We start from the raw sequence: 25,756 nt of genomic DNA on the forward strand, positions 1-25,756 counted from the left end.
AATGTGAAACTTATAATAGATATCATTTAATGCACCCCGATTCACAATTTCTTTTGTTTCTTGTTTATGGAAAAAGAAAAACATGGTAATTGTACTTACATATTGGACCTTCTGCAAAACAATGGTGGGCCTCTTATATAAATTCATCATAAGTTACTTTAGAGACTATTGTCTTCAGCTGTTTTTGTATTGTATTCATACATTTAAAGGTGTGTGTATTTTGGAAATATGGAAAAACTCTCAAGTTTTATGAAAATTATGTAAAAAATTAATTAATTGTAAATTTCTCAAATCTCGCAACTGTATGTGCATATAATGGACATTAGAATAACATAAATAAATTTACCTGATATATTTTTCATGTGTGGTGTGCAGATTATGCTGGAACTAAATGATGAGCATTCATTCATGCATATAATACAAGTAATTCATGCCAGTAACAATAATTATAAAAAAATATGAAAAACTTCGTTATATGTGAACTTGGCCCAACTGTTGCAGCTACTACCTCATCTTAAAACAAAAAATAAAAAGGTGTCATGTAATTTGTAAAATATTACTTTATTTTGATATATTAGCTCTCTCGGACTTTATACGGCCATATAAGTTTTAAGATATAGCCATGTTACTCTTGAAATAAAAAAAATAATAGGAATAAAACTTAAAAAATTAACTCGTTGACATTGAATCATAATCACAGTTATTTCTTTTTAGGAACATCAGGAAGCGAATGAGGCTCCATCACCAACCCAGAACGTTTTCCTACACTTAATCTTCTGTAGTACTCACGGGCTATGGCTCTCAATCGAGAGATGCCTGGGGATCCTGGAGGACTATTGGGGCTAGAAGGATTATGGGACTTCCTTTCCAGAGACACTGTATGTTGAACAGTGAGGGTATGTCGGAAATCTGGGGAAAAAATATCAAAATTCATATCAGGTGAGCATATAAAAGTAGGTCCACAATTTAAGAATGGACGAGACTATGCAATCATTAGTCACTACATTTCATAATTTACATTGTAAATATGAAGCAACTAGTACTCACTTTATTTGCAAAACTGTTTTTCCTTCTTTGTTCTATTAATTTCAGTGGCCACTGCCACCATCCTCGTTAGAACTTGTTGTACTGTTGCTTGGCGTGTTTCTATTATTCGTACTTCTCCCGCTACTGCTGCAGATAAAGTGAGTACTAGTTTCTCTGTGTTGATCTACTACCACGTGTCTCTTCTCCTAATTATGAATCACATTGTAAATTAAGCCCTTTCTTTTTGCCTGCTTAAGTTTCTTTTTCTCTCCCATTCTGGTCATATTGTCACTTGTTGTGGGATTAAAAATTACGGATACTCGAGTTTGGACTCCAATTAAAAATTAACCAGTACACATACATAAAAACGAGTTACATCAAAATTTTCCTTATTCAATTCTGTGTTAATCTATGGTACCCAAATCTTTTTCGAGTATCAGCATCACTATGCTACCTGACACACAGTTACAGCCTACATATTCTTTCCCTCCATACAATTGTTCATGCATTTAAGAGAAAACCGTTTAACAGCATTAGGTCCTCTCCCTGCTAATTTACAATGCATCAGATAAAATAAATTGCGAGCGAAGCAATATTGATTTAATATGGCGCAAAATTGTCATGAAGCGCTATGGCATTTCCTTTTACAATTCTTTTCATTTAGATCGTTCGGCGTCCATACCAAACTCCCGCCGACCCCTAGGTATGGCTTTGAAGTTGACAAGGCTTCAAGAAAAGCAGATATTGCTAGTGAAGCGAGCAAGAAAATTTTACGAAATATATTTTTATTTGTATAAAATTTCAAATCGAAGGGACAATTGCAGCTCTGTATCGCCCTGCAGGTGCTCTTGACAGTCGGGAAGAAATAATGCAAAAATATGTGAAAACTAATCCAATCTTGAGTATCCTTTTGTCCTGCTAGTCTTGCTTTCCTTTACTTCCATGTTTACCCCACCTAAAATTGATTCCTGTCCAAGTTTGGGGGACAATGCCCACTGCTCCCTGTGGTTGTGCCACTGCACTCCCTTCTCCCGTAGTTGCTTTGAACTTTCATCAGCTTGAAAATACTTAATTGTTTTTTTAAGAGTATAATATATTTTAATAACGGCAATAAGATTCCTCTCTCTCCAATTTCTAGGTGAAAATATAATAATATAGGGGCATGGACGTCTGGAAGGGGGGCAAGGATGGCCACATCTCTCCCTTAGAAAACAAATGTAACCCTAAGTACATTTACACACGTATGATTTGATTTCAGTCATAGTAATTTACATTAATTATAATAATGGGGATCCAGGAATGCGATAATTTCAAATTCAGGAGGTGTTTTTGACGGGGCAACACTAACTATTATCAGGGCAATATGCCCCATGGAAAAATAACTTTCTTATCCCCCCGTGGAAAAAATATGCGAACGTCCATGATTACGGAGGGTGTTTGCCCCCCCCTTGCGCATGCCTATGATTTGATTATGAGTGTATGTGTAAAAGTGCTGTACTTTGAATTTTCTGTATACTGCACTATAAATACTGCTTGAAATAAATAAAATGATGATACTGACAATGTGTTGAAAGCTTAGAAGTAACTTGGCCCACTTTAAAGAAAAGCATTTCCCTTAGGATTTTTCTTATCAAAGTGAAAAATTTTATGGCATATTTCATGGCATTTCTCAAGGATAGGATCTGTCCTATTTCCCTAGCATATTTCATAGCATAACCAATCAGAAGCGAGATCTAGGTCACAAGTGCAGATTTATTGGTGGCTGCATGAGATGTAAACAGTGTATGACTTCACATTATTAAAAGCCAATAACTATTCAACCAAGTGGAATAATGTTTCGTATTAGGTACAAATCAATGGCACTACTTAAATACATACTTTATGACGTATACAGTACATGCATGGAAGAATAATTTAGTTGTTTCAATTGAACACCGTGCACTCACCATAGATGGTGTAACACAACATGCCTTTCTTGTATATTACACACTGTAATCACAAAAGCTAACCAAAATGTTCCATGAAATGCTTCCGTGTAAAGTACTATATAAGATTTTTGGAAGCATTTACATAGCATTTATGCTAGCAAAAATGTTAAAAGGACATGGTTCCGTGTAAAGCAGGCTTTACACTGTGGGAAAAAAAGGGGGCATGTATACAGAAATATGTATTTAATTTCTGGAACACATAATATGCAAACTGAAAATTCAATATGACTTAGAATCTTACAAGCAACTAAGGAGAAATATACATTTCTTGCAATATGAACAATTCAGTTTTCTGATTCAACACACCCTCTGCCTGAGAATTAAATTAAAAAGTAAACACAATAGATCATTTACCTGAGGGCAAACTAATTTGTCCTGGTTCTTTCTTTAGTTGCTTCAGGCGACTCTTTTTGAACTTTCCTTTACGTTTATTTGGTGTGGGAGTGTTTTGTTGGATGAACAAAATGTTAAGTTCCCTCTGCAAAAGATCGATTTCCCTGGCAGCCAACTCTTGTTCCCTTTGTCGGAGATGTTCTTCCACTATTCTTTGATGAATCTGGGCCTTAGTTAGTTCTTCTTCTCTACACCTCAATTCCTAAAGAGAAAAGTACATATTCAAAGCATGGAATGGATAGCAACTGCTCTAATTGAACATAGCAAATCAAGAAATGTTCCGAAAGCACCCAGGAAGGGAAACCTAAGCGATCTACTTACTGTGGAACATTCATTTGGAATTTAAAAGTATTAATGGCATTTCACCACTAAATATAGAAGTTAGCAGCTTCTTAATGATATACCCCCTTAAATGAGGAATAATCCTACTTTTATTATTAACAGTAATATGCCGCTTCCCTTTGGCTTCAGTTAAATAAGTAAGGGTATTCTATAATACCAATTATTCAGGTTGAAGCTGATTGATTTGCAATATTTGGTGACCAATTATTTTGTAAAATTAACAATCAGATTGTTCTATTATACATTGCCACATAAAGATGCAAAAAGAAAAAAATTTCGGAAGCTCAATTTAAGGCCACATTTGGGGAATGTTTAAAATATACAAATATAAATTATGGTTACAATAAATATGGATTGTTACACAATATTACGACCAATATTTCATAATCTCCACAAGGGGGAAAAAAAGATGAAATTAAATGTGGCTTTGCTTTTCAATAGTATAAAAATAATGGTTTAAAATAAATACAGAGAAACTAGAGCTCACTTTCTCTGCAAAATTGTTTTCTCTTTTCTAGCTCTATTACTTTCAGTGGTCACTGCCACTATCCTTCTTGGACCAAGAACTTTTAATAAGAAATTAAGCTGCAAACAAAAAGTTTCGCAGAAAAATTGAATTCTAATTTCTCTGTATTTATTTACTACCGCATCTCTCATTTCCAAAATATGAAAAAGAAAAGTAATGGTTTAATACTTTAATGTTAAATGTTCAATCACTTGTTACTGAATACAAGGAAACCTCGATTTTACATTTTTCAAGGGACCAAGTTGAAATAACTTAAAATGCGGGAATATGTAAAATCAGAGAAAATTTTATAGCATTATGTGCTTTTCAGACTATGAAGAATGGATGTATAATGCGGGAAAATATAAAACTGGGGAATGAAAAATTGGGGTTCACTGTATTGATGTAAATGGCATTTCATTTCATTGGGTTTGAGAAAGACACTGTGGAATGTGTCAAATTATTTAGTAATTTAAAAGTTTCGTACTAAAGTATGATTTCATTGTTATTACACTGCAAAGATCGAATACATTACCCCATTATAATTTGCTAAGCTTATTACTGGAATGAAAACTTTTACTGTAAATAAGCTATTTAACTTTCTCATTAACAACAAATACAAATAGAAAAAATCGTTATTAAAGCCACAATGTCAAAGCAGGAAGTTCCTAATGACATGTTACAAACAATTACATTCATGTACATGGGTAGAATATTTTAAATTGTATTCTATAGTAGTAGGGTATATTTTACAACTAAATCATCGATACAGATATTTAAAAAAAATGATTAACATTTTAAGTGCACGTTAAAGTGGATTTCATTTTTTATACTCAACAGTAACATTGTGATAAAAAATGAATATGACTGAGTGTGGTAAATTTACTGAAATTGGTGAGTTATAAATACTGACACACATTTAATATTTTATTAATCTTGTAATAATGTTGAAACAGAGACTACTGCAAGAAACTGTTAAGACAATTCAGCTTTAATAGATTGGATTGGGTTAAGGTAAAAATATTACAATAAAGTGAAAAATGCATGTGTAATTGTACTCAACCTTTGTAAACCTAAGTTAGCACAAACTGGGAATAATGTTTAACATATTTTTCAGAATATTAGACCACAACTGCGTCTCTAATAAGCCATGTATTCAGTTTCTGAGAAGAGAATTGGTATGGGAGAATTGCCTTTCCTTTCCAGTTTAAATATAAGCCTTTGTCATAGTTAAAATTTTATTTCTCTCTGAGGCCAAGCATGTTCTGTTGTTAGATATTACTTAGAGGTGGTAAGAACACATGTACATGTATGTTGAAGGTCTGCATAATTCACATAACAAATCTATTTACTTGTCTCTAGTGCCACACTGAAACACAAAAACTTAATACTGTACACAATACAAACTCACATATACATATGTTAATAAAACATATGCATGATGGCATGACTACCAGCAATTCACTACTGGGATGGATATTGGAGGTTTAGGATTCATGAACATATTAATTTAAGTTTTCTTACAGGAAATTTACCATTGTGCAAACCCTAGCGTTGCTTTTCCTCTTTCAGTCTTCTGGAAAAAAAATGTAATTTTGCCTGCACATGACATTTAGCATTACTTTTGTTTATTGTTCAAATGATACTAAAGTTTTGAATATATAAACAAACTTAAAAAGGCCACAAAATTTCCTGTAAATGTGCATTTTGTAACTAAGAAAAAAATGGCTCACATCATAATGCGATTGCATAAAGACAACAAACAAATAACTGTACTCTCATAAAAAAATAACAGTGGAAACAAGTTTCAAAGTGGAATACACACAAACTGTAAAAGCATGTGAAAAATTGTGATAACGAAAAAAAAAACACACAAAAAAATATTTGCTATTGTATTTAAGCAGTAAATACTCATGAATCATAACATGGGCGTAACTTGGGACCTAACTTTGAGGGGGCAGAATCAGACTTGAGGCCTAATTTTGAAGGGGCAGAATCAGACTTGGAGCCTAATTTTGAGGGGGCAGAATCAGACTTGGGGCCTAATTTTGAAGGGGCAGAATCAGACTTGGGGCCTAATTTTGAAGGGGCAGAATCAGACTTGGGGCCTAATTTTGAAGGGGCAGAATCAGACTTCGGGCCTAATTTTGAAGGGGCAGAATCAGACGTGGGGCCTAATTTTGAAGGAGCAGAATCAGACTTGGGGCCTAATTTTGAAGGGGCAGAATCAGACTTGACTTGGGGCCTAATTTTGAAGGGGCAGAATCAGACTTGACTTGGGGCCTAATTTTGAAGGGGCAGAATCAGACTTGACTTGGGGCCTAATTTTGAAGGGGCAGAATCAGACTTGACTTGGGGCCTAATTTTGAAGGGGCAGAATCAGACTTCGGGCCTAATTTTGAAGGGGCAGAATCAGACTTCGGGCCTAATTTTGAAGGGGCAGAATGAGACGTGGGGCCTAATTTTGAAGGAGCAGAATCAGACTTGGGGCCTAATTTTGAAGGTGCAGAATCAGACTTGGGGCCTAATTTTGAGGGGGAAGAATCAGACTTGGGGCCTAATTTTGAAGGGGAAGAATCAGACTTGGGGCCTAATTTTGAAGGGGCAGTCAGACTTGGGGCCTAATTTTGAAGGGGCAGAATCAGACTTGGGGCCTAATTTTGAGGGGGCAGAATCAGACTTGGGGCCTAATTTTGAGGGGCAGAATCAGACCTGGGGCTTAAGTTTTGGGGAAGAGATTTGAAAAGTTTTCCAGCCAATAAAAACAGCATCCAGGATTATTATTAAAAAAACCTGACATTTGTGAAATCACAAATATTACTCTTTATTACTTTGATCCTCAGGTCGCCTAACTTGTAAATTTTAATAAACAAGTTACGCCTATGAATCATAATGTAGTTGCCAGTGGAAGGAAATAAGGGAACACACAATGTTAAGGAAAACAAATTTGTTACAAAGAACAGATATACAGTGCTAGTCCCTCAAATTCATTTGCAAGTAGAGTATTCTATCAGTGCAAAATAATTTTCCTTATAATGCCACAAATTTGTTTCCTTCAGTGCACATATCTACACAGCTGAGTACAGGAACTATTCATTAGTTATGCAGCATATCTAGCTCTCTCAAGCAAAACAACACAAAAGAACAAAAAAGGCTACATTTACAGCAAACTCATTACTAATACACTCACCTCTTCGAGGGACTTACATGCCTGAAGCATATTAAAAAGTAGAAAATGCAAAATGTAATACTTTTAAACTTTACAATAAGTTTCAACTTTTAACATTCATGATGGAAATGAATGTTTTTTTTTTTCCAAAACTACAATTCATCTAGTTTTACTGTAAACAATTTGTGTAATAAAATTAACAAAATTGTTGCACTACATGCTAGTATCATAAGATATCTAAAAGTTGAAACAATTCAGGAATAAAGGTGAGGGTTATGTGAATATCAACTGATTCTAATAATAAAGATGAATTCTCTTAAAAAATTTCTTGTTCTTGATTTATTCCTGAGTTGTTTATTGTTTGAATACAAATGTTTAGTGTCATGATTCTAAAAAAAATAAGCTGGTTAAATTCAACGGTTTACATTATGCTACACAGCTAAATCACAGTTTCTATATATACATGAATAATAGGTGCCATAATTGCCAGCCCAAATATTAAAGTTACTTAATAGATAGTTTTGATATTATTTGCAAGTACAATTATCCACCTGGTAAACAAAAGGGTCCTGGTATGATTCCAGAGAAAAGTGGATGTGAAAAAAAAAATCCATCTAAATCTATATTCACAGCATCATGTTTGTGTCTTGCATGTTGGATAAGCAATCAAGAAGGGCAGGGGCAAATATAAATAATCCAGTTTAGCTTATGATTTTACTGCAAAATAAAGTATGATTTTATATGTAAAATTACATGCACGATGCCGTGCACTTGCAGGCTGTGAAAAAAATGTATTTGACTTTGGTATTTCCTATTTCATTCAAAAAATGTAGAGAAAGAAAGTTGGATGAATAGACATTAACCCCACTCACTTTCCAAGTTTAATGAAGCGCCATTTTAAAAGCATTTAAACTATTGACCTGTGGTGCTATCTAGCTGACGTTTAGTGTCACAAGTGACCTGATTCATTCTAATGAGATGAAGCACACGACAGTTTGAGAGAGACCATTGTTGTGGAAGAGTGTTATCAGAGCCAGCACAGAGCTCACTCGCAACAGATTACGTTACATTTTTTTAAAATTTAGATTTGTACATTATTTAGTCAATAAGTCTACACTGTCTCTAGTGAGTTTTCATACCTATAATTATTGTCGCATTGATAGAAAATACGAAACATGTCTAAGTGATTTTATATTATATCAGATTTGTGGAGCACAGACGGCCTTGAGGAACATACACTTTTTCTTCGAGTTGTTTGCTTTGAGGATATATTACACTGTTTGACAACATATAAACATTTTAAAATAAAAATGTAATAAAGAAGAAAGGATAAAAACAGATCATTTGAAGAACAAAAAATAAATTTTCAAAAAATTAAAATGTGGTGAAATATGACTGCAAAACAACTGTGAGCACAGTGCTCATCTGCAACCAACCTCGTGACTCAAGCGGGTGTGACCAATCGCAGGTTAATAAAGTTACTTTATTCTCTGTGCATGTGTAAAACGAATTTGTACAGTTCTACTTCTTCAAATCACGATCTTTAACTTTCATTACTATCTATTCAATTCTGTATATTTGTCACTGTAAATGTTGCTGGAGTAGTGTGTGAATCGTATTATCTTATGCTCATTTATGCAATATATGTTTCTCTTTTTTTTAATAGTGCAATGTATTGTCAGTAATAAATATCTTGCTACTATAATTTTAATCAGTTCAACACTGTAACATCTTATCAATATACACTATATATTGAAGATAAACTTGCATTAGTTTGCAAGAATAATTAATTGCAATAACAAACCTTCTCCTTCATCCGAAGGCCATGGAGCACCTCTTCAATTTCTAGTTTCCAGTCTTCTTGCATGGTGTGGAAGCTCTCGTGTGGGGTTTGAGTGAAAGCAGAATTAACAATCGCATCCAGGGCCAATGAAATGTCTTCAAATGAAGGTCGAAGATGAGGATCAGAGTTCCAACATGCTACACAACAACAAAATACATACAAAATTAGGTATTGCTTCACTGCATGAAAAAACAACATATTTTTCAAAATTAAGTCTAAAATATGATTACAGTGAATAGTATGAAAAACAGGCTCTCTTTTTTACGATTTAAATGCTTCTAATTGTGACATCTAGGATCACTTTTGTTATATTTTTTTGGGTAATATGTTTTGTTGTTTTCATATTTTCAGTGTAGAATGGCCCCTATCTTCTGTGTCTGAAATTGCCTAAATCAATAAGTTACCAAAATGCCATTTCTGAACCAAGTTCTATAATGTCTCACACGAGCACATTTGGCACATCTGATCAATGCTTATCATTTGCAATACAATGCTGGAATAGAGCCACATATTTATAAAAAAATCAAGATCTTGGTAGAAAACTGGTACATAAAATAAAATTTTGGTGTTAAAATGGTGAATATAACCCTAAATTTGATTTAAAAGCCATAGTCAAGACTAAACTCTTCCCCATTTTTACTTTTCAAATATTTGCAGAAGAATTAATACATATTTCCATGATTTGCGTAACTGGATAATTCAGACTTTCACAAGTGCTGTGTTGGTAAATACTCTAAATTTCATGTTTAAGAGTTTATTTCACATTTTGCAGTTCATTTTACATCATTTCATAACAAACCTTGGTAGGAAAATGTACCTCGCACCTTTTAAGAACATGAAAAATGAACATTACAGTGTGTGATTCCACATTTCGTGTCTCCGTCAAAAACAAAATTGCATACCTCTACTAATTATCTACGTTATCAAGCTGTTAATTCCACAGTAAGTTCTACACATTTTCATCAGAGTTGCAATGATTCATTTCCTCAACATCTTGAAGTATTTAATATGTACTTTCCTCAATATTTTTTCTTTATTTCATGAAACACACACAGAAACTTTTCACAACATGATAATCAAGAGCTTATAAACTTACTTATAAACAAAGCACTCAATGCAACTAATATTTACTTAATACTTCCCCTCTAATATGGTGATAAAATATCTCAACACTTACCTTCCATGAGCTCTCTCCATGGATGGGGGCAGGTGCTAGGTATGGGAAGTGTCAATTTGTTAACAGCGACTCCATACGCCACAGCCAAAGCATCAATTCCTTTGTAAGGAGTCTCCCCTGTCAGCAATTCCCACAGAACTACACCATAACTGAAGAAACAATAAAAATTATAGAACATTACGACTGATTAAAACATTACAGATTCATATTTTATATGTTAATGACTATAAGAAACATGCAAAGTTTCATCCAAGAACGTGTAAAGAGAAATACGTACACATGATCAATACTGAAATGTTTTTATCCAGAAACTATAATTATTATTAACGTCAGGATTTCATTGAAGAAGTTGATAAAGAATATTGATAACTAAACTCTAATTGAAGATAAACAGTGATGAATAGTTTAATGTTGCATAACACCATCACTTTCACTGACTTTCTCTACTGGAGTGGGTGCGGCTGAACATACCTAAACTATAAAAGGGATAATTTTTTTCACTTCTGGATGACTCCAAAACAACACCTGTGTTTGTGGACACAAGGAAAGAGGAAATTAAATACTGAATATTTTTTTAATTGTTACCCTGTCTCGTGCACAGGTTGCAAAGTGAGCGTCTTTAAAAGACCATGAATGTTATTCACTTGTCAGGCACTGTTAGTAACAAGATAGATTTTCATATTGTTTTGCCCTGAAGGTTTTAAAACTAGAGACTGAAATCAGAAATCTACGAGTGAAGGAGATGAATAATAATGTTCTAGCAACAGTTTTTGACTGGCTCAAGTGGTTGCAAGTTCTGGAAGACAAATGCCATATGAATATTTTAACAAAGTAATCGGAAAGTTTTCAGTGATTCTTGTGTCAAGTCGAAACTGAGATCAACCACGCATCAGGAAAGACTCCTCTCCATCATGCTATCTATTACTGAAAAGTTAATTACATTCGAGGATACTAATGAAGAAAGAATTTAAGTGATGGCTCAATTCACCTCAATGATAAATTTATGAAATCTTTTGTGTTATTTTTATTAAAATCTGTTACACTATGAAAATTTGTCACATTTTTATAGCTTCTCAACTCTTTTTTTCATATAATATCCACAAACTACATGTGCACACACGATACTCAATCTGCAACCACATTACCATAACTCTGCACCTGTCTATAACTTGCATTATTTGTCAACATTGAAAAACCTGGGTAAAACAACTTTCTTAATAATTCATACCTGATGGAATCTGTTAGCATATTAACTTGTATACAACACTTCTGACACACTTTGCACACAACATTGTGAGAAGATTGATTTTCTTAATCAATGATCATCTCATCTCTGGTTGATTGCTACAATATACCTCACATGAAAAATTTATGTATTAAAATTTATAAATATTCTGAACTAGCTATCTTGAATTGTTACAAATTTCAGATATTTATATAGACAAGAGTATCAGCAGTGGTGTCAGTATCGGTTCAAAGTGGTACTGGTTCAGCTCTAATAAATAGCCTAATTTAGTGCAAAATTCTGCCATTTTGTTATTTTTATGTATATATGGGTATAATTCATGTACCCTGTGAATCACCTGATAACATACATTAAATAAAAGAGGTTAATGAATCATGCAATACTTGCAATTTTACACTCGAACTGTTAAATTTTTACGTTGATCAATCCTTAGTATGTAACAAACAATAACTGCAACTTTTTTTCCTTTTTTAAATTTATCACCAAGCAATTGACAAAGAATAGGAGAACAGTTGGTTTAACATGGACGATATCCACTTACCTCCAAACATCACTTGCTTTGGAGAAGGTGGATGTTTTAATTACTTCGGGTGACATCCACGCGTATGTTCCTGCTGCAGACATGCGAGTTGTCTTGTATACTTCACGTGCCAGGCCGAAGTCCGTGATCTTAAGTGTTTTATATTCAAGATCATCATTTTCAATTGGTTCACTTAAGAGCACTGAAAAGAAAGAGAAAATGCATTAATGAAGTGGGCTTGCATGTGGACAACTTTATATAATTATGCACATAGAAAGAAAACATCATATACTATGTATTTGTTTGCATTTTTCTAATTTTATGTTGCTTTTGGCCTAATGAGGCTAATCACAATGATGAGGATGAATGATGATCAAACTGAAGAAGGTACACTCGCAGAGACATGAGCATGTCAGCTTTTGAGGTGACATCCTATATTAAGATACTGCTATGAATATATACCGAAGTATATTGAAAAGGATTGGTTGTTTGATGTTTATAATGTAACTTATTTGTACATTAACTATAACAGGGAATATGAGAGGACAAAGAATGTAAAGGTACAAGGAAATGAAAGGAAGCATGTGTGGTCTTTGATGAAGGTACCATTTCAGCATTCATCTCGGTTGACTGAGGGAAGTTCAATACCACAGCCAGGACTGAAACCTGGAACCATTAGAGACCAGATTGTGACTTGAGCACAGACGAATGGACTCCAATTCAAAATTTCTCATGCACATGTAGGATGCAGCTATTACAAGTCTTGTTTCAAGCCACTAATCTTTGAAAGATGACAACTTTCATGCTGCATATATGCAACCATTTGGTAACATATTCGTGATTGCCACTAACATATGCATGTTTTGTTGAGTTGAGTCCACATCATGCACAGGTAGGCTAAACCTACAGTTTAGAGTGTGATCCACACCACTATGAACCTCCACCAGGTTTTGAACCCAGAACAGCTTTATTACATGGCACTGAAGTGGTCACTATGCAAAAGGGGAGGCCTATGCTTTGTTGACAACATATGGAAAGTAATAGTATGCTATGTGCAGTCTGGGTGAAATTATGGGGATTAACTTCCCCCCCCTCAAATCATTACTACCTGTACACGTAAAATTGGATAAAAGGAAGGAGGGCCACAACGGATAAATAAAAAGTGAAAGAGGAGAGAGGAAACACTTACCAGACACAATAAAACTTCAAATTTTCGTGACAACGTGTCACATCTTCAGGAGTAGACGTCATAAGTATTTTTTCTACTCCTTAACATGTGACACGCCGTCACGAAAATTTTAATTTTTTCTGCGTCTGGTGAGTGTTTCCTCTCTCCTAGATTTCACTTTTATCTGTACACGTATATGTATCGTATTCTATTTGATCCTTTGGAATTCAAGAAGTCCACAGATATTCACATTCCATAAAGGATGGATACCGGACCCTGACCTTACTAGACATCAAAAATATTTTTTTTGAAAAAATAACAATTTACTACACTGCTACATGATTACTAAGGTCAATATAAATTTTCTAAAATCTGCTCGTATCACTCTCAAAATTTGACAAGTGTTGAAATTGATTACGTGTTACTGAGCCACTGCTCTTGTGCATTACATCTATATGCAGCTCTTGGAAGTGGACAACATTAGCTGGAAGATGCTTGGTCAAGCATTGGTGGGAATAACTGAGCGGATGCTCCTATGGTTTAACATGGTGACAATAAGGCAGCTGGGGGAATGCATTCCTGAAAATTTTGCTAGCTCATCCCCTCGTACCCCTCTCACTTCGAGTCTATGTGTCAGTTGTTCTTATTCATGAGTAAGCTAGAAAGGCAGATATAAACAAGATACAATAAAGTGTAATTCAAATTGTTTAGCCACAGAAATGTAAATGAAATTGAAAATTATTCACTTACATAACAACAAATGTTTCATGTTCATGCATGAGAAAGCTTGAAGAAAACATGCATATTGTCCATCAACAGAAGTGGCGACCTAGTGTAGGTTAAGACAGATGTCAAAATGACAGTTCAGGTGTAAGGTGGTGACCTTTCTGGAAGGTACCAAAATATCAACCTCTCTTCCACATAGTATACATCGGATTTGGCATTCTTGCAGAGCAACGAGGATCTGATGCCTGGAACAGGCAGTCTCTAAAAATATATTTCAAGGGGGTCTGAACCAAGTGTCTAAGAAATAATAATATAAATGTTTAAATTAATACTTTAATATATTTTATACGTCTATTCATAATATGTAAATTAATTAATATTACATTGGTGTTATTACATGAATTGATTGATTGATTTGCTTTATTTTACCTTGCTTTTTGTGCCACTTTTGGCTAATTTGCGAAGATGGGGATGAGTGATGATATGATGGAATTGATGAATGGACACTCACAAACATCCAAGCACAGGCCGGGATTCGAACCCAGAACCCCTGGCGACGTAACACGATGTGCTAATCACTACATCACGGGGGCCGGCTATTACATGAATCGGTACAAAAAAAAAAAGAATGTAGATATAACAGCTCATATTCATTCTCTGGCTTACGTGTAGTTAAGAGCAAAATTTGTACAAAAACAGATGTCCTGGAAAGGAAATAAATAAAGAATTGAATATTTATTGAATAACAAAAAGGATGTTAGACCCAGTTGACAAAAAGTAAAGTTCCTGATTAATATTTTATGTATGTTATGACAAGTAGTAGTCAGCAAAAATATTCTTTGGTACCGTCATTCAAAGCCGTATGATCCCAATCTAATGCTTGTCTTCCAGTAACTTCGGCGGAAATACACAAATGCTAAACAATTACATTTTCATTACTTATTTCATTTTAGTACTTGATAAGTTTTCGAGGGGGAGGTCCGGACCCCCTCCTAAATACGTCTTTGACCTGGACCCATAGGCAGTATAATCCTCTGTGGGGTTTGCGTTCTGTGTCCTGTCCATTCGTGTCTATGGATACCCTGCCCCAATACATCTCTTCCGTATGTATGCAACCACGCGGGACAGACTCATGTGCCATTGACGTGGTTTTTTTTTCTGTCAGACAACACACAGGAAGCATCAGTACGCTACAGTCAAGCTGAGTAACAGACTAATAATGTTCGAAATTAGTCGTTGAAAGTCACACAACACGACTATAACTTGTGATTTATTTATTGACTTGTTTATTTTACGTCACTTTTTTGCCACTTTTGCAAATCGCGACGATGAGGATGAGTGATAAGATTAAACTGATGAAGGGGCAATCACAAATAACACCCATGCGCGGCCGCGATTCGAACCCGAGATCCCTGGCGTCGCAGCCGACACGGGAGGTCGGTACCTCGTATATGTGTGTGTGCAAAATTTACTTTAGTTTGTCTCCGCATTTTGTTTCTTTCCTGTCGCACTGAACACGAATTTAATAATCTTCATATAAACGCAGACGAACACAAATTCCACCAGACAAAACATAAGAGATAAAAGTGAAGCTTGCGTGTGCTTAAATTTGAAAAGACGTCACATAGAAAGACGGGGGAGGGGGCATAGAACCTTTGTGAGCGCTCGCAAACAAAAGCGTGACCAGCAAAAGAATTCGCTGGACAACATATGACACAGTAAAGTGCTGACGAACGTTTGATAAGAATGTCGTCAACAATTATTCCAGATGAGGTTTTTGGCGTCACAATTTGCGTGTCGATGATTTTGAGTGAATCATGCTCTCTCGTACGCACGCATTTTGCTTCCACTGCACTGTGATGGACGTAAACAGCTGTCTCGAGAGGCTTTGTTACGTATCAGGGTCAAACATCCAAATATACGCGAAAAGTGAGTCAGGCAGCAAAAAACCACAACCAATTATGTCTATTATAATGATGGAACGGAATATAGCTAGCTGGCTTTTGGATGCAATGAGGCATCAAACACAAAACACACAGACACGAATATCCATGACAGGGTGTCTACAATTTCATGCAAACAAAATTCCAGGTTTTCCAGACCAAGACATTTGAGCAATACATATATTTAAACGTGTATGTGTGGGAAGGTTGCTATATTTTAGCTAAACATCATACTTAGAATACCATTTAATCAAGTTCACTTCACATGTAAAATAACGAGAAGGGAAACCCAATAGAAACTGACTGTTGGAAAGGGTTTTTACATAAACTTGGCATGTATTGACATATGGTTATCTAAAAGTATTTTTATATAAAAATTCATAATTATATCATAACCAATACATAATTATAATAAAATTTAGATATATGTCTTATTTCTAATATCTACCGAAAAAAAAACCTGCTACAAGAAATTGGTAAATTCAAATAGACACTTACTGTAGTAGATTTCTACATGAAAATATAGTATTACATCTACAATTGCTACCTTAGCTATTGGTAATAATCAGCATATCAAATTGAAGTGCAGTTTGTCCACAACAAATTTCAATTTCTTGCAGGTATATTTTTTTCTTTCTTTGTTGTAAAACCCCTTTTTTTAGTGCATTACTACAAAAACGTTGATTTTTCCAGAAACCCAGCAAATTTCCCTGATATTTCCATAACTTTTCTAGAAAAACTAAATTCCCTGACTTTTCCAGGATTTTCAGACTAGTAGACACTCTGCATGAGTATGTGTGTGCATATTGATCTTTCGTTTGTTATCTTATTCATTTCATTCTAAGACGTACTATGTTAGAGCGACGTTTAAATGTTTTTCAATTAACATTTTTTGTTACTGTTACTCTATACCCTCCCCTGACATTTTACAACTGTAGTAGCTAGACGCTTAAACGACGGCATAATAAATTTCAGAGTAAAACCGTGTTATCAAATTTCTATTAAAAAAAAAAAAGCTTCAAAGTTTTGCGGGCTGCTTCCAGTAGGGCGTTCGACTGCCACGCGGGAGACCCAGGTTCGATTTCCAGGGTGGAAATTGTCCGGCCTTGTCCCTGTATAAAGCGGCTCTGGGGTTTACCCAGCATCAAATAAATGGGTACCTGGGGCAACCCCGAGGGGTAAAGGAGGGCCGGAGAGCGGTGCTGATCACATTACCTCCAAAAATGACCAAGATCGAGAATATACTCTACACTATGCCAGGGCTGGCGCTAGACATTTTGCCACCCTGGGCGGTGGCGGCAGATGCCGCTCCCTTTCGAAAATGGAAACAAGCGTGTTTCAGACATGATTGACCGAATATAGTATTTTTATTAGCCTTAATTAAAAAAAAAAAAAACCTTTGTTCGCCACTTGCCATAGTTACCGACAAAGTTAATAAATTCGAAGTTCTACACTCACATCAGGTGCAAAATCATGACCCTTTATCAGTTTAAGATCTCCTTTGGTGTAATTGTTTTCTTATAGCCGAAAGCACTTTTGGTTCATCTTTAAATTCAGCAGCCTTCATGTGTTAACATTCCGGCAAGATTTCTACACCTTTCAGACAAAAGATCAAAATTCCCTATGATGTTTAAGCTGCTCAAATCTTTCTCTTAGAGCTAAATTAATCGTCTAGGACCTGGTAATGCAAACTTTGTACCGTTTTTGTGGATCTTCAACAGTTTCATCATACTCTGAAACTGCTTCTTCTTTCGATTTCGGACCTGTACAGTGTTGCCTATGTTTGGATCGTCTATATCTAAATTCGATGCCAATTCTTTCTCACCAACCGGGACTCACAGGTCGCCGGCCCCTGACACCTCCACGAGTGGAGGGAGGGAGACCCTTCCAGGCTGCCAAGTGGCGTCTAAGAAACTTTGAATTTTCATCACTCCTGCTGTTTTCAAAGCGCTGACATATTTCAAAGAAATATAACAGCATCTAACTCTAACACATCGTAGATTAATGTTTTGAAGACATTTGCTCATTACATTACGATGAGTTAAAAAGTCATACCAGATAAATGGTGAGCAAAGGAATGTAAAGCCACACAACTGGTTTGCAATACACCGAGCCTCATTTGCAAACCATTTGGACAGTTTTATTGTCGCCAATTATTTGAAGGAGCGCATCATAGACCTCTCCCACTTGATATCTCACCGGAGTTAAGGCATCGAATCTGCTTTCCCATCTTGTGGCACTCAATGCTTTTAAAGTGAGACTACTGATATGTTCCTTCAAAACGGTGGGTTGGCATATATTAACTTCCAAGTTATATAAGATAATAGGCCTATAAAACGAAACTTCCAAGTTTTCAATAGGCTTATTTTTTTCTTTTCTTCAAATTTTGCAGCCCTGAAAATTTGCCGCTCTGGGCAGTGGCACGGTTCGACCCCCCTTCCGCCGGCCCTGCACTATGCTCTACATCCCCCAATATGTGCCTTCATGGTACGGTGCAATATAATGTGCAAAGGGAATTTGACCTTATGTCTACACATGAAGCTGTGTTATAAGATAATATGTTTTAACCTTTAGTCGGCCAATGGTCCCCTACGGGACCATCGAAAATATAGGCCTAGTCCGCCGATAGTCCCGGATCTTCATTCTTGTATGCGAGGTTGTAAACGCTGACAAATAAAACTTTGAAATGTCATGTGGAAGAAAACCTACCCACACAGGACCCCCTCTCCCCGACTCCAAAGTTACGTATGAGAGCTGGCGCGAATTTTAAATTCGTACACTTATTTGACAAAAAATGTTATAACTCGTAGACTATTTGACAAATCTACTTCGGGTAACTTTTGTTTTGCAGCTAGAACATACGGGTATGCAACCGCGCAGAAATCAAAATGCCAAAGGCAATAAGAGGGGTTGGGTGGGCCGCGGACCCCAACTTTCAATGAAAAAATCATAAAAATGGGGAGTTTGCCCCCTCTTCCCCCGCTATTTTGGGAAGGGGAGGCAAACTTTAGCCTTATTTTCAAAGAATGGTCCTTTCTCAACCGAATGAAAGTCATTTCATGTTCCTGGGTGCATTACATTATAGAATATGTGAAAAAACTCCCCATTTTTATGATTATTTTTTATTGAAAGTTGGGGGCCGCGGTCCAGCCCATGGTGTAAAGACTAAAGAGGTGGATGCAAGCCGATCCTGAAAAGTCTCCCTTCCGGCGCATGACGTCATCATCGTTGCAGAAGAGGACTGAAAGGAGTTCGTTCGCTTTACAGTGAAGCGTTCTTCGTGAGACAAATTTCAACTAAAGACTCAATATAACTTCAAAACACGCGGAATAACCATAACCATGGTGTACTGAGCCAGGCACGTATCCAAGGAGAGGTCTTAGTGGGCTCGAGCCCCCCCGAAAGTTTTCGGTTTACACTAGATAAAATGAGGTTTTTGGTTTCTTGCGGTGTGAAATAAAATAATGCGACGATAATTTAAGGAGAGAAATAATTATCGAGGCAATACGGAGAATGTTCTGTATCCTTGTTATTGTTAATAGTGCGTATCCAAGGTGGAAATCAAGGGGCTCAAGCCCCCCCCCCCGTAGAATGTTTTTCTGTTTATACTACATAAAATTAGGATTTAGGCTTCTTGAATAATGTGATGATAATTTGAGAGAAATAATTATCGAGAAAAGACGGAGAATGTTCTATAACCCTGTTATTGTTACTATCGCGTATCCAAGGTGGGGATCAGGTGGCTCGACCCTCCCCAGGAAATGTTTCAGTTTACACTAGATAAAATTAGGTATTTGTCTTCTTGAATAATAGGCCTATGATGATAATTTAAGGAGAAATTATTGTCGAGGCAAGACGAAGATTGTTCTATAACCCTGTTATTGTTAATAGCGCGTATCCAAGGTGGGAATCAGGGGGCTCGAGCCCCCCCCCCCCACACACACACCTTCAGGAAATATTTTAGTTTACATTAGATAAAATTAGGTTCTTGTCTTCTTGAATAATGTGATGATAATTTAAGGGGAGAAATACTTATCAAGGCAAGACGGAGAATGTTCTATAACCCTGTTGTTGATAATATTTCACGTAAACTTTTCTTGAGCTTTCAGTATTGTCGCAGCAAACTTGAGCACTATGTAGAGACTTGTCAGCATTTGGAAGCTGCACAGCAAAGGTATCGCCACAAGTAGAGCGATTCGTTGTAATTTTTAATCTCTGGAAGGCGCGAGAGGGAATGTTCTTCAATAAGTGGAGTCGAACTACTGGCAATATTTATAAATCATTTACCTGCGCAACGTTCTAGAATATACTGAGGATATAAATGCGCGTTAATTAGAACCATTCCTAAATAGAAATTCTTTGACCGAACCTTGGATTCAAGAGAAAAATGGCGTTGTCTCTGACATCATTTCCTTTTAAGCGTTCAATTCAAGGACTTGTTCATGATTCATTTGATCGTGTTAAAGGTGCATTACTTCAGTCTGTAATACGAAATTATAAAACTTTCTGGTGAGTTTTTTTTAAAAATGTGTCCGAGATAAAGAGTGGCGTGCCAACGATTTTCGGCAGGGAGAGGGGTTACGCATACTATTTTTGGTGGTCAGTCCTCATTTTGCCATATTTTCCTGTTTTTGACGTTCTTTTTTTTAAGGTCTGTGTCAAATGGGGTAATGACCCCACCAACCCTCCCTTGGGCACGTCACTGGAGATACCTAAATGAGTAAGCATTTGATCATATTGGGAGAAGAAACATTAGATGTGTTGGGAACGGAAGGGTTTTCACTGTGCAATAATTGTTTCGCGATCCAGCTGTATTCTATACAAGACTTCCTTCCACGGGGGAGGGGGGGGGGGAAGGCTGCCGGAGCGTGGTACGGATTACATCACCTCCTAAATGGCCGAGATCTAGAATGTGTGGGTTCCTACACCTAAAACCTCTAAAATGTGCCTTCATGGTACTGTACTATATGCACGGGGAACTTAGAAATAAATTTGAGGCACGAAAGAGCATATAACACAGACTGCATTATAAAACCCTATATATACACATATGTATAGTACGTATAATACATATACGTAAATATACACACACCTAAGACTGCATATATACGTGAGTCGCTTCGGTGACTGAGGGCGCCGGGTTCTTGACTCGCGATATTGCCACGGAAGTTACCGGGTTCGAATCCTGAACTGGGTAAGAGTATTTGTGTTGGGCAATCAGCCCAAGTAGGCAGAAAAGCAACGTAAAATGTGATAATACGTGAAAGCACACAATACATGCACATATATATTATATGTATGTGTGTGTGTGTGTGTGTGTGTATATATATACACAAATATCAAGTATTTTGGGTTTCCTGTTAAAAAAGAATAATTTTGTTCCGCCTGCAAGCCAATACCCATTCGTAACAAAATTATTCTTTTTTAACAGGAAACCCAAAATACTTGATATTTGTTCCTTTCATCTTTTTGTAATGATTGCTACAGCCGTAAAAGGCACAGTTAGGCATATTTTCTTTCGCAATGCACTTAGATTCTTCTCACTAGAAGTGAAACGAAGACAACAAAAAAGAAACACCAGTTCAATGGTCTACAGAAAAGAACAAACCCGGAAACTCCACTTGTTACCCTCTGAAAAGCACCCTCTCTCCTGGCTGTGGCCACTATGTTGACGTCAGAGCTGTGACGTATGGCTGAGAGCCATGCGCGTGCATCCACCTGACCACCATGGGTCCAGCCAACACATCTTATTCGCTTTGGCGTTTTGATTTCTGCACGGTTGCATGCCCTGATGTTCTAGCTGCAAAACAAAAGTTATCCGAAGTAGATTGGTCAAATAGTCTACGAATTATAACATTGTTTGTCAAATAAGTGTACGAATTTAAAATTCGCGCCAAAAGGCCTCGGCGAAACCGAAAAAATGTTATAACTCGTAGACTATTCGACCAATCTACTTCGGGTAACTTTTGTTTTGCAGCTAAGTTAAAACATCAGGGCATGCAACCGTGCAGAAATTAAAACGCCAAAGCGAATAAGAGGGGTTGAGTGGGCCGCGGAAATAACATTTTAATGTAAAAATCATAAACATGGAGAGTTTGCCCCATCTTCCCCGCTATTTTGGGAAGGGGAGGCAAACTTTAGCCTTATTTTCAAAGAATAGTCCTTTCTCAACCGAATGAAAGTCATTTCATGTTCCTGGGTGTATTACATTATTGAATGTGGGGGGAAAAAAAACTCCCCATTTTTATGATTTTTTTTATTGAAAGTTGGGGACCGCGGCGCACCCAACCCCTCTTATTGGCTTTAATGTTTTTATTTCTGCACGGTTGCATGCCCTGATGTTTTAGCTGCAAAACAAAAGTTACCCGAAGTAGATTGGTCAAATAGTCTACGAGCTATATTTTTTTTTGTCAAACAAGTGTAAGAATTTAAAATTCGCGTCAAAGGCCTCGGCGAAACCGGGGTTACTTTCTGACGACCCCCTCGGCAGAGTAAAGGTTAAAGTCATCGCACTAAGGATCTATGAGCCAGCCGAGTCCCCGAACTTGTGGATTGTACCACGTAGTTTGCTTCCTAAATCCTAAAAACAATATATATCAGGTGCAACTGTTTATGCTATGCTTGAGTTTATCACTTTTAACGCTCCGTTCGATTGGTTACCGGGGAGGTGTAATGTGTATATGTATTTGGTTTATTGCATACTACTTTGGTTTCGTTGCTCTCATTCCATTGGAGGTTTTGGTTAATTTTGGCTTCTTCTTGCAGTTCTGTGGTTGTACTTTCTGCGTCTCTCGCTTGAAGTTCATCTGAATCTGGCTTGGTGGTCCTTACAAGGACCGAAGGTGTGTGGTTTCTGCCACTTTGGTCAATCGCGACGATGAGGATGAATGGTGATAGGATGAAATGAATGGAGGGACAAAACAAATGCCTGTGGATTGCTACAAATCCTACTGAGGACTATGCCAAGGTGCCAGAGTATCTTTTGGCTGCAAGAATGCAGTTTCCACATGGCCGTATTTAAAGGATCCACCCCCCCCACCCCCTGTCGAAACTTCTGGCATTCTGGGTCAGTGTAAGTTCAGCAACGAACAACGGCAACTCATTTCTAAATACTTATTCAAAGATTTAGAAAAAATACAACGGGGAGACAACGCTGAGACAATCCAGCCACGATTTATAAACGTTTGCAATTCCTGAAACTTGTGCGAAACAGATTTTATTCTAGAAACCACGCCCACAGTTCCATTTCTATCGGTCATCTTTCCAGTGTTGTCCCTGGTTCAACCTGAAAATTCCCTCATGATTGCACAGAAATTCTTTTTCCGACCTTTACATTCCCTGTGTTATTGGATAAGGTTTACTAATATCACAGACTGACAAGAGTTCGAACCTGAGATCTCTGGTTTCGTATAGTGGGACCGCAAGCAAAAGAACCTACGCAGAACGTCGTGTCGTAGGGAAGGGGCAGTGTAGTAGGTTAGGCTTCACCGTGGTCCGAGTTGAACGGATGGAGGGGAATGTGCGCGAAGGCTTCTGGCCGAAGGTTCTTTTGTTTGTAGCCGCTCTATGGCCAAGACTAATAGAGGAGAAGGCTGGGGCCATACCTGATCACGTGGTCCTTGACGTCAGGCGTGACGTCACGGGCGGACAGATCGCTCTACGCTCCGGTTTCGCAGCCGAATCAAAGCAGTAATTATGAACAAAAAAGAGCCGCAATTATGCCCAGAATCTAATTGGGAGTGAATACACAGACTTACTTAGGATCCGACATAACGTATGTCCTTACAGTTGGATTACACAGCCATTTACGCACACATTTTATCGGTAGTTTATATGTCGTCACATTCCTCTATGAAACATTAATACACCTAGTGATTCGTTTTGTTAGGGCAGAAAGAAAAATATATGTTGAATGCGTAAAATAATTTTGTTAAATAAAGAATGGCAGAAAGCCAAAATTATGGATAAGTTGAATATTTAAAAGAAAACAATCCCATCTATTGCTCTCTTTTAGGAGTGAGGGAGGAGCTGTTTTCACTTAACTTCTTCAAATTTGGTAACTTTGCTTCGACTATTGATATTTATTTCTTCATTAATTTTCCTTATTCAGATTACAATTCTGAGTCTTATGAATCTTTGAACTACACAGGGAGGAATGTGAGGAAGATCCGTGTGTATTATGTCACAAACACTTAAACAACTTTTGACTGAACGAAAACTTAAGACATAGAACTGAAGAAAGTCGAGGCTCACTTTATATACGTATATATATAATCAGTGGGATGTCAAACAGGGGTGCCCACAGGCGGGTATGTGAAAGCTGGTTGAGTCCACTTAACTTGGGGGGCGGGCGGGGGGGACGATTGTGATGAAAATTTGACTGAATAAATAATAGAACAATGGAGGACGGAAGTTGAACTACGTTGTCATTTAAGCATCACTCGTATATAAATAGCAAGTTGTGTATTTCCAAGGGAATTATAACAGTTACTATGTATTATTAGTGTTGTTAACGAGAATAGACACAAGAAGAGATGGAATTTTCACGCGACGAGACATACCAGTGTCGTCTCTCGGCAACACGGTATCTACTATTTGAGGTGCACAATATCCAGCCAGCTATTACATATTAAACCTTAACTTTTTATCGTGAATTCTGATGAGGAATTGCCCTTGGTTGGGGAACTTTCCAACTCTATAGTAAGGAAATTGAGCACTAGGATGGGCGATAGCCAAGTCTTGAGTATTAATTACTGTTGCGCTTAGACTGTTGTGGGAATTTTGGTATGGCGATTGAGAATTAAATTATTTGGAGGAGGTTGAGATTCAACTCTTCAATACCAAAAGCGAACCTAAAATTGACATAGGAATTTTGGTGGGGGACTGGATATAAAATTGGGAGGGCTATGCTTGCAGTTTTTATCTTACTATACTCGTGAGAGCCTTTATTAAAAAATTACAATATTATTATTTTTTTATTCTAATAATTGTAACCCAATTGAAGTGTATGGTAGCCTGATGTTGTGTAATGAGACTACTGGTATCGCAATCCCCTAACAAGTCTCCTTAGATGCGATGTGTTCAGTTATATATTGTCACCCGCTGTTTTTATTTTTTCATCGGAGATCACAACACGTCGCAACACCTCACTGAAGGCATTGTGAACTGCAACACCTCACAACCCACCAGGGTGCGAAATCATTGAAAACTGGTGAGGGGGAGAGAGTTCTTAACCTACAACCCCCTCCCCACAAACATATGTGTGAATTATACGATGTACATATTTGTAATGTTATTAAAAGTAAAAATAAATTACTCAATTAAAATAATTATGATGATTATTAATTAGAAATTAATTTGTTACTTTCATACATATCAGATAGTGTAAAGCAGCTAACTAATTCCTTTACTAACCGGTTAAAGATGTTAATAAATTATGACATAGTTGAAGTGGTTTTATTATGTGTCAGTTTTTCTTTAGTTCGTGCACTATGTTAATATAAATCAATTAGATTTCATAGTTATTATTGTTTATTTGCATTCTTGTTTTACTTTTACTGTGCGTATTGATGTAGCTTTGTTACTGATCTCTTGAGACAGAAAGCATTCAACACTCACAACCATACTAATTTGTGTGTGTTTTCGATATTATTCTTAGTAAAGTATATTTGAAATTAAAAGTAATTGCTTATCTTTTCATTGTTATAACA

General features: G+C 36.6%; 1 protein-coding gene across 2 annotated transcripts in view; it reads right to left on the reverse strand.

Annotated features, from left to right (window-relative positions):
• The window catches only part of LOC145978885 (mitogen-activated protein kinase kinase kinase 10-like), a 170,107-nt gene that overhangs the window by 33,829 nt on the left and 110,522 nt on the right, over positions 1 to 25,756 (reverse strand). For both annotated transcript variants that reach the window (XM_083111809.1, XM_083111808.1), the window contains exons 2-6: positions 12,231 to 12,411; positions 10,444 to 10,592; positions 9,228 to 9,403; positions 3,369 to 3,609; positions 790 to 909 (exon numbers count right to left, since the gene is read on the reverse strand). In XM_083111809.1, the coding sequence (XP_082967935.1) occupies positions 790 to 909; positions 3,369 to 3,609; positions 9,228 to 9,403; positions 10,444 to 10,592; positions 12,231 to 12,411 (867 nt within the window). The remainder of the gene's footprint in view (positions 1 to 789; positions 910 to 3,368; positions 3,610 to 9,227; positions 9,404 to 10,443; positions 10,593 to 12,230; positions 12,412 to 25,756) is intronic.

The sequence above is a fragment of the Lepisma saccharinum genome, chromosome 25, assembly GCF_977018435.1.
Source record: "Lepisma saccharinum chromosome 25, izLepSacc3.1, whole genome shotgun sequence".
NCBI classification, from domain to species: Eukaryota; Metazoa; Arthropoda; class Insecta; order Zygentoma; family Lepismatidae; genus Lepisma; species Lepisma saccharinum.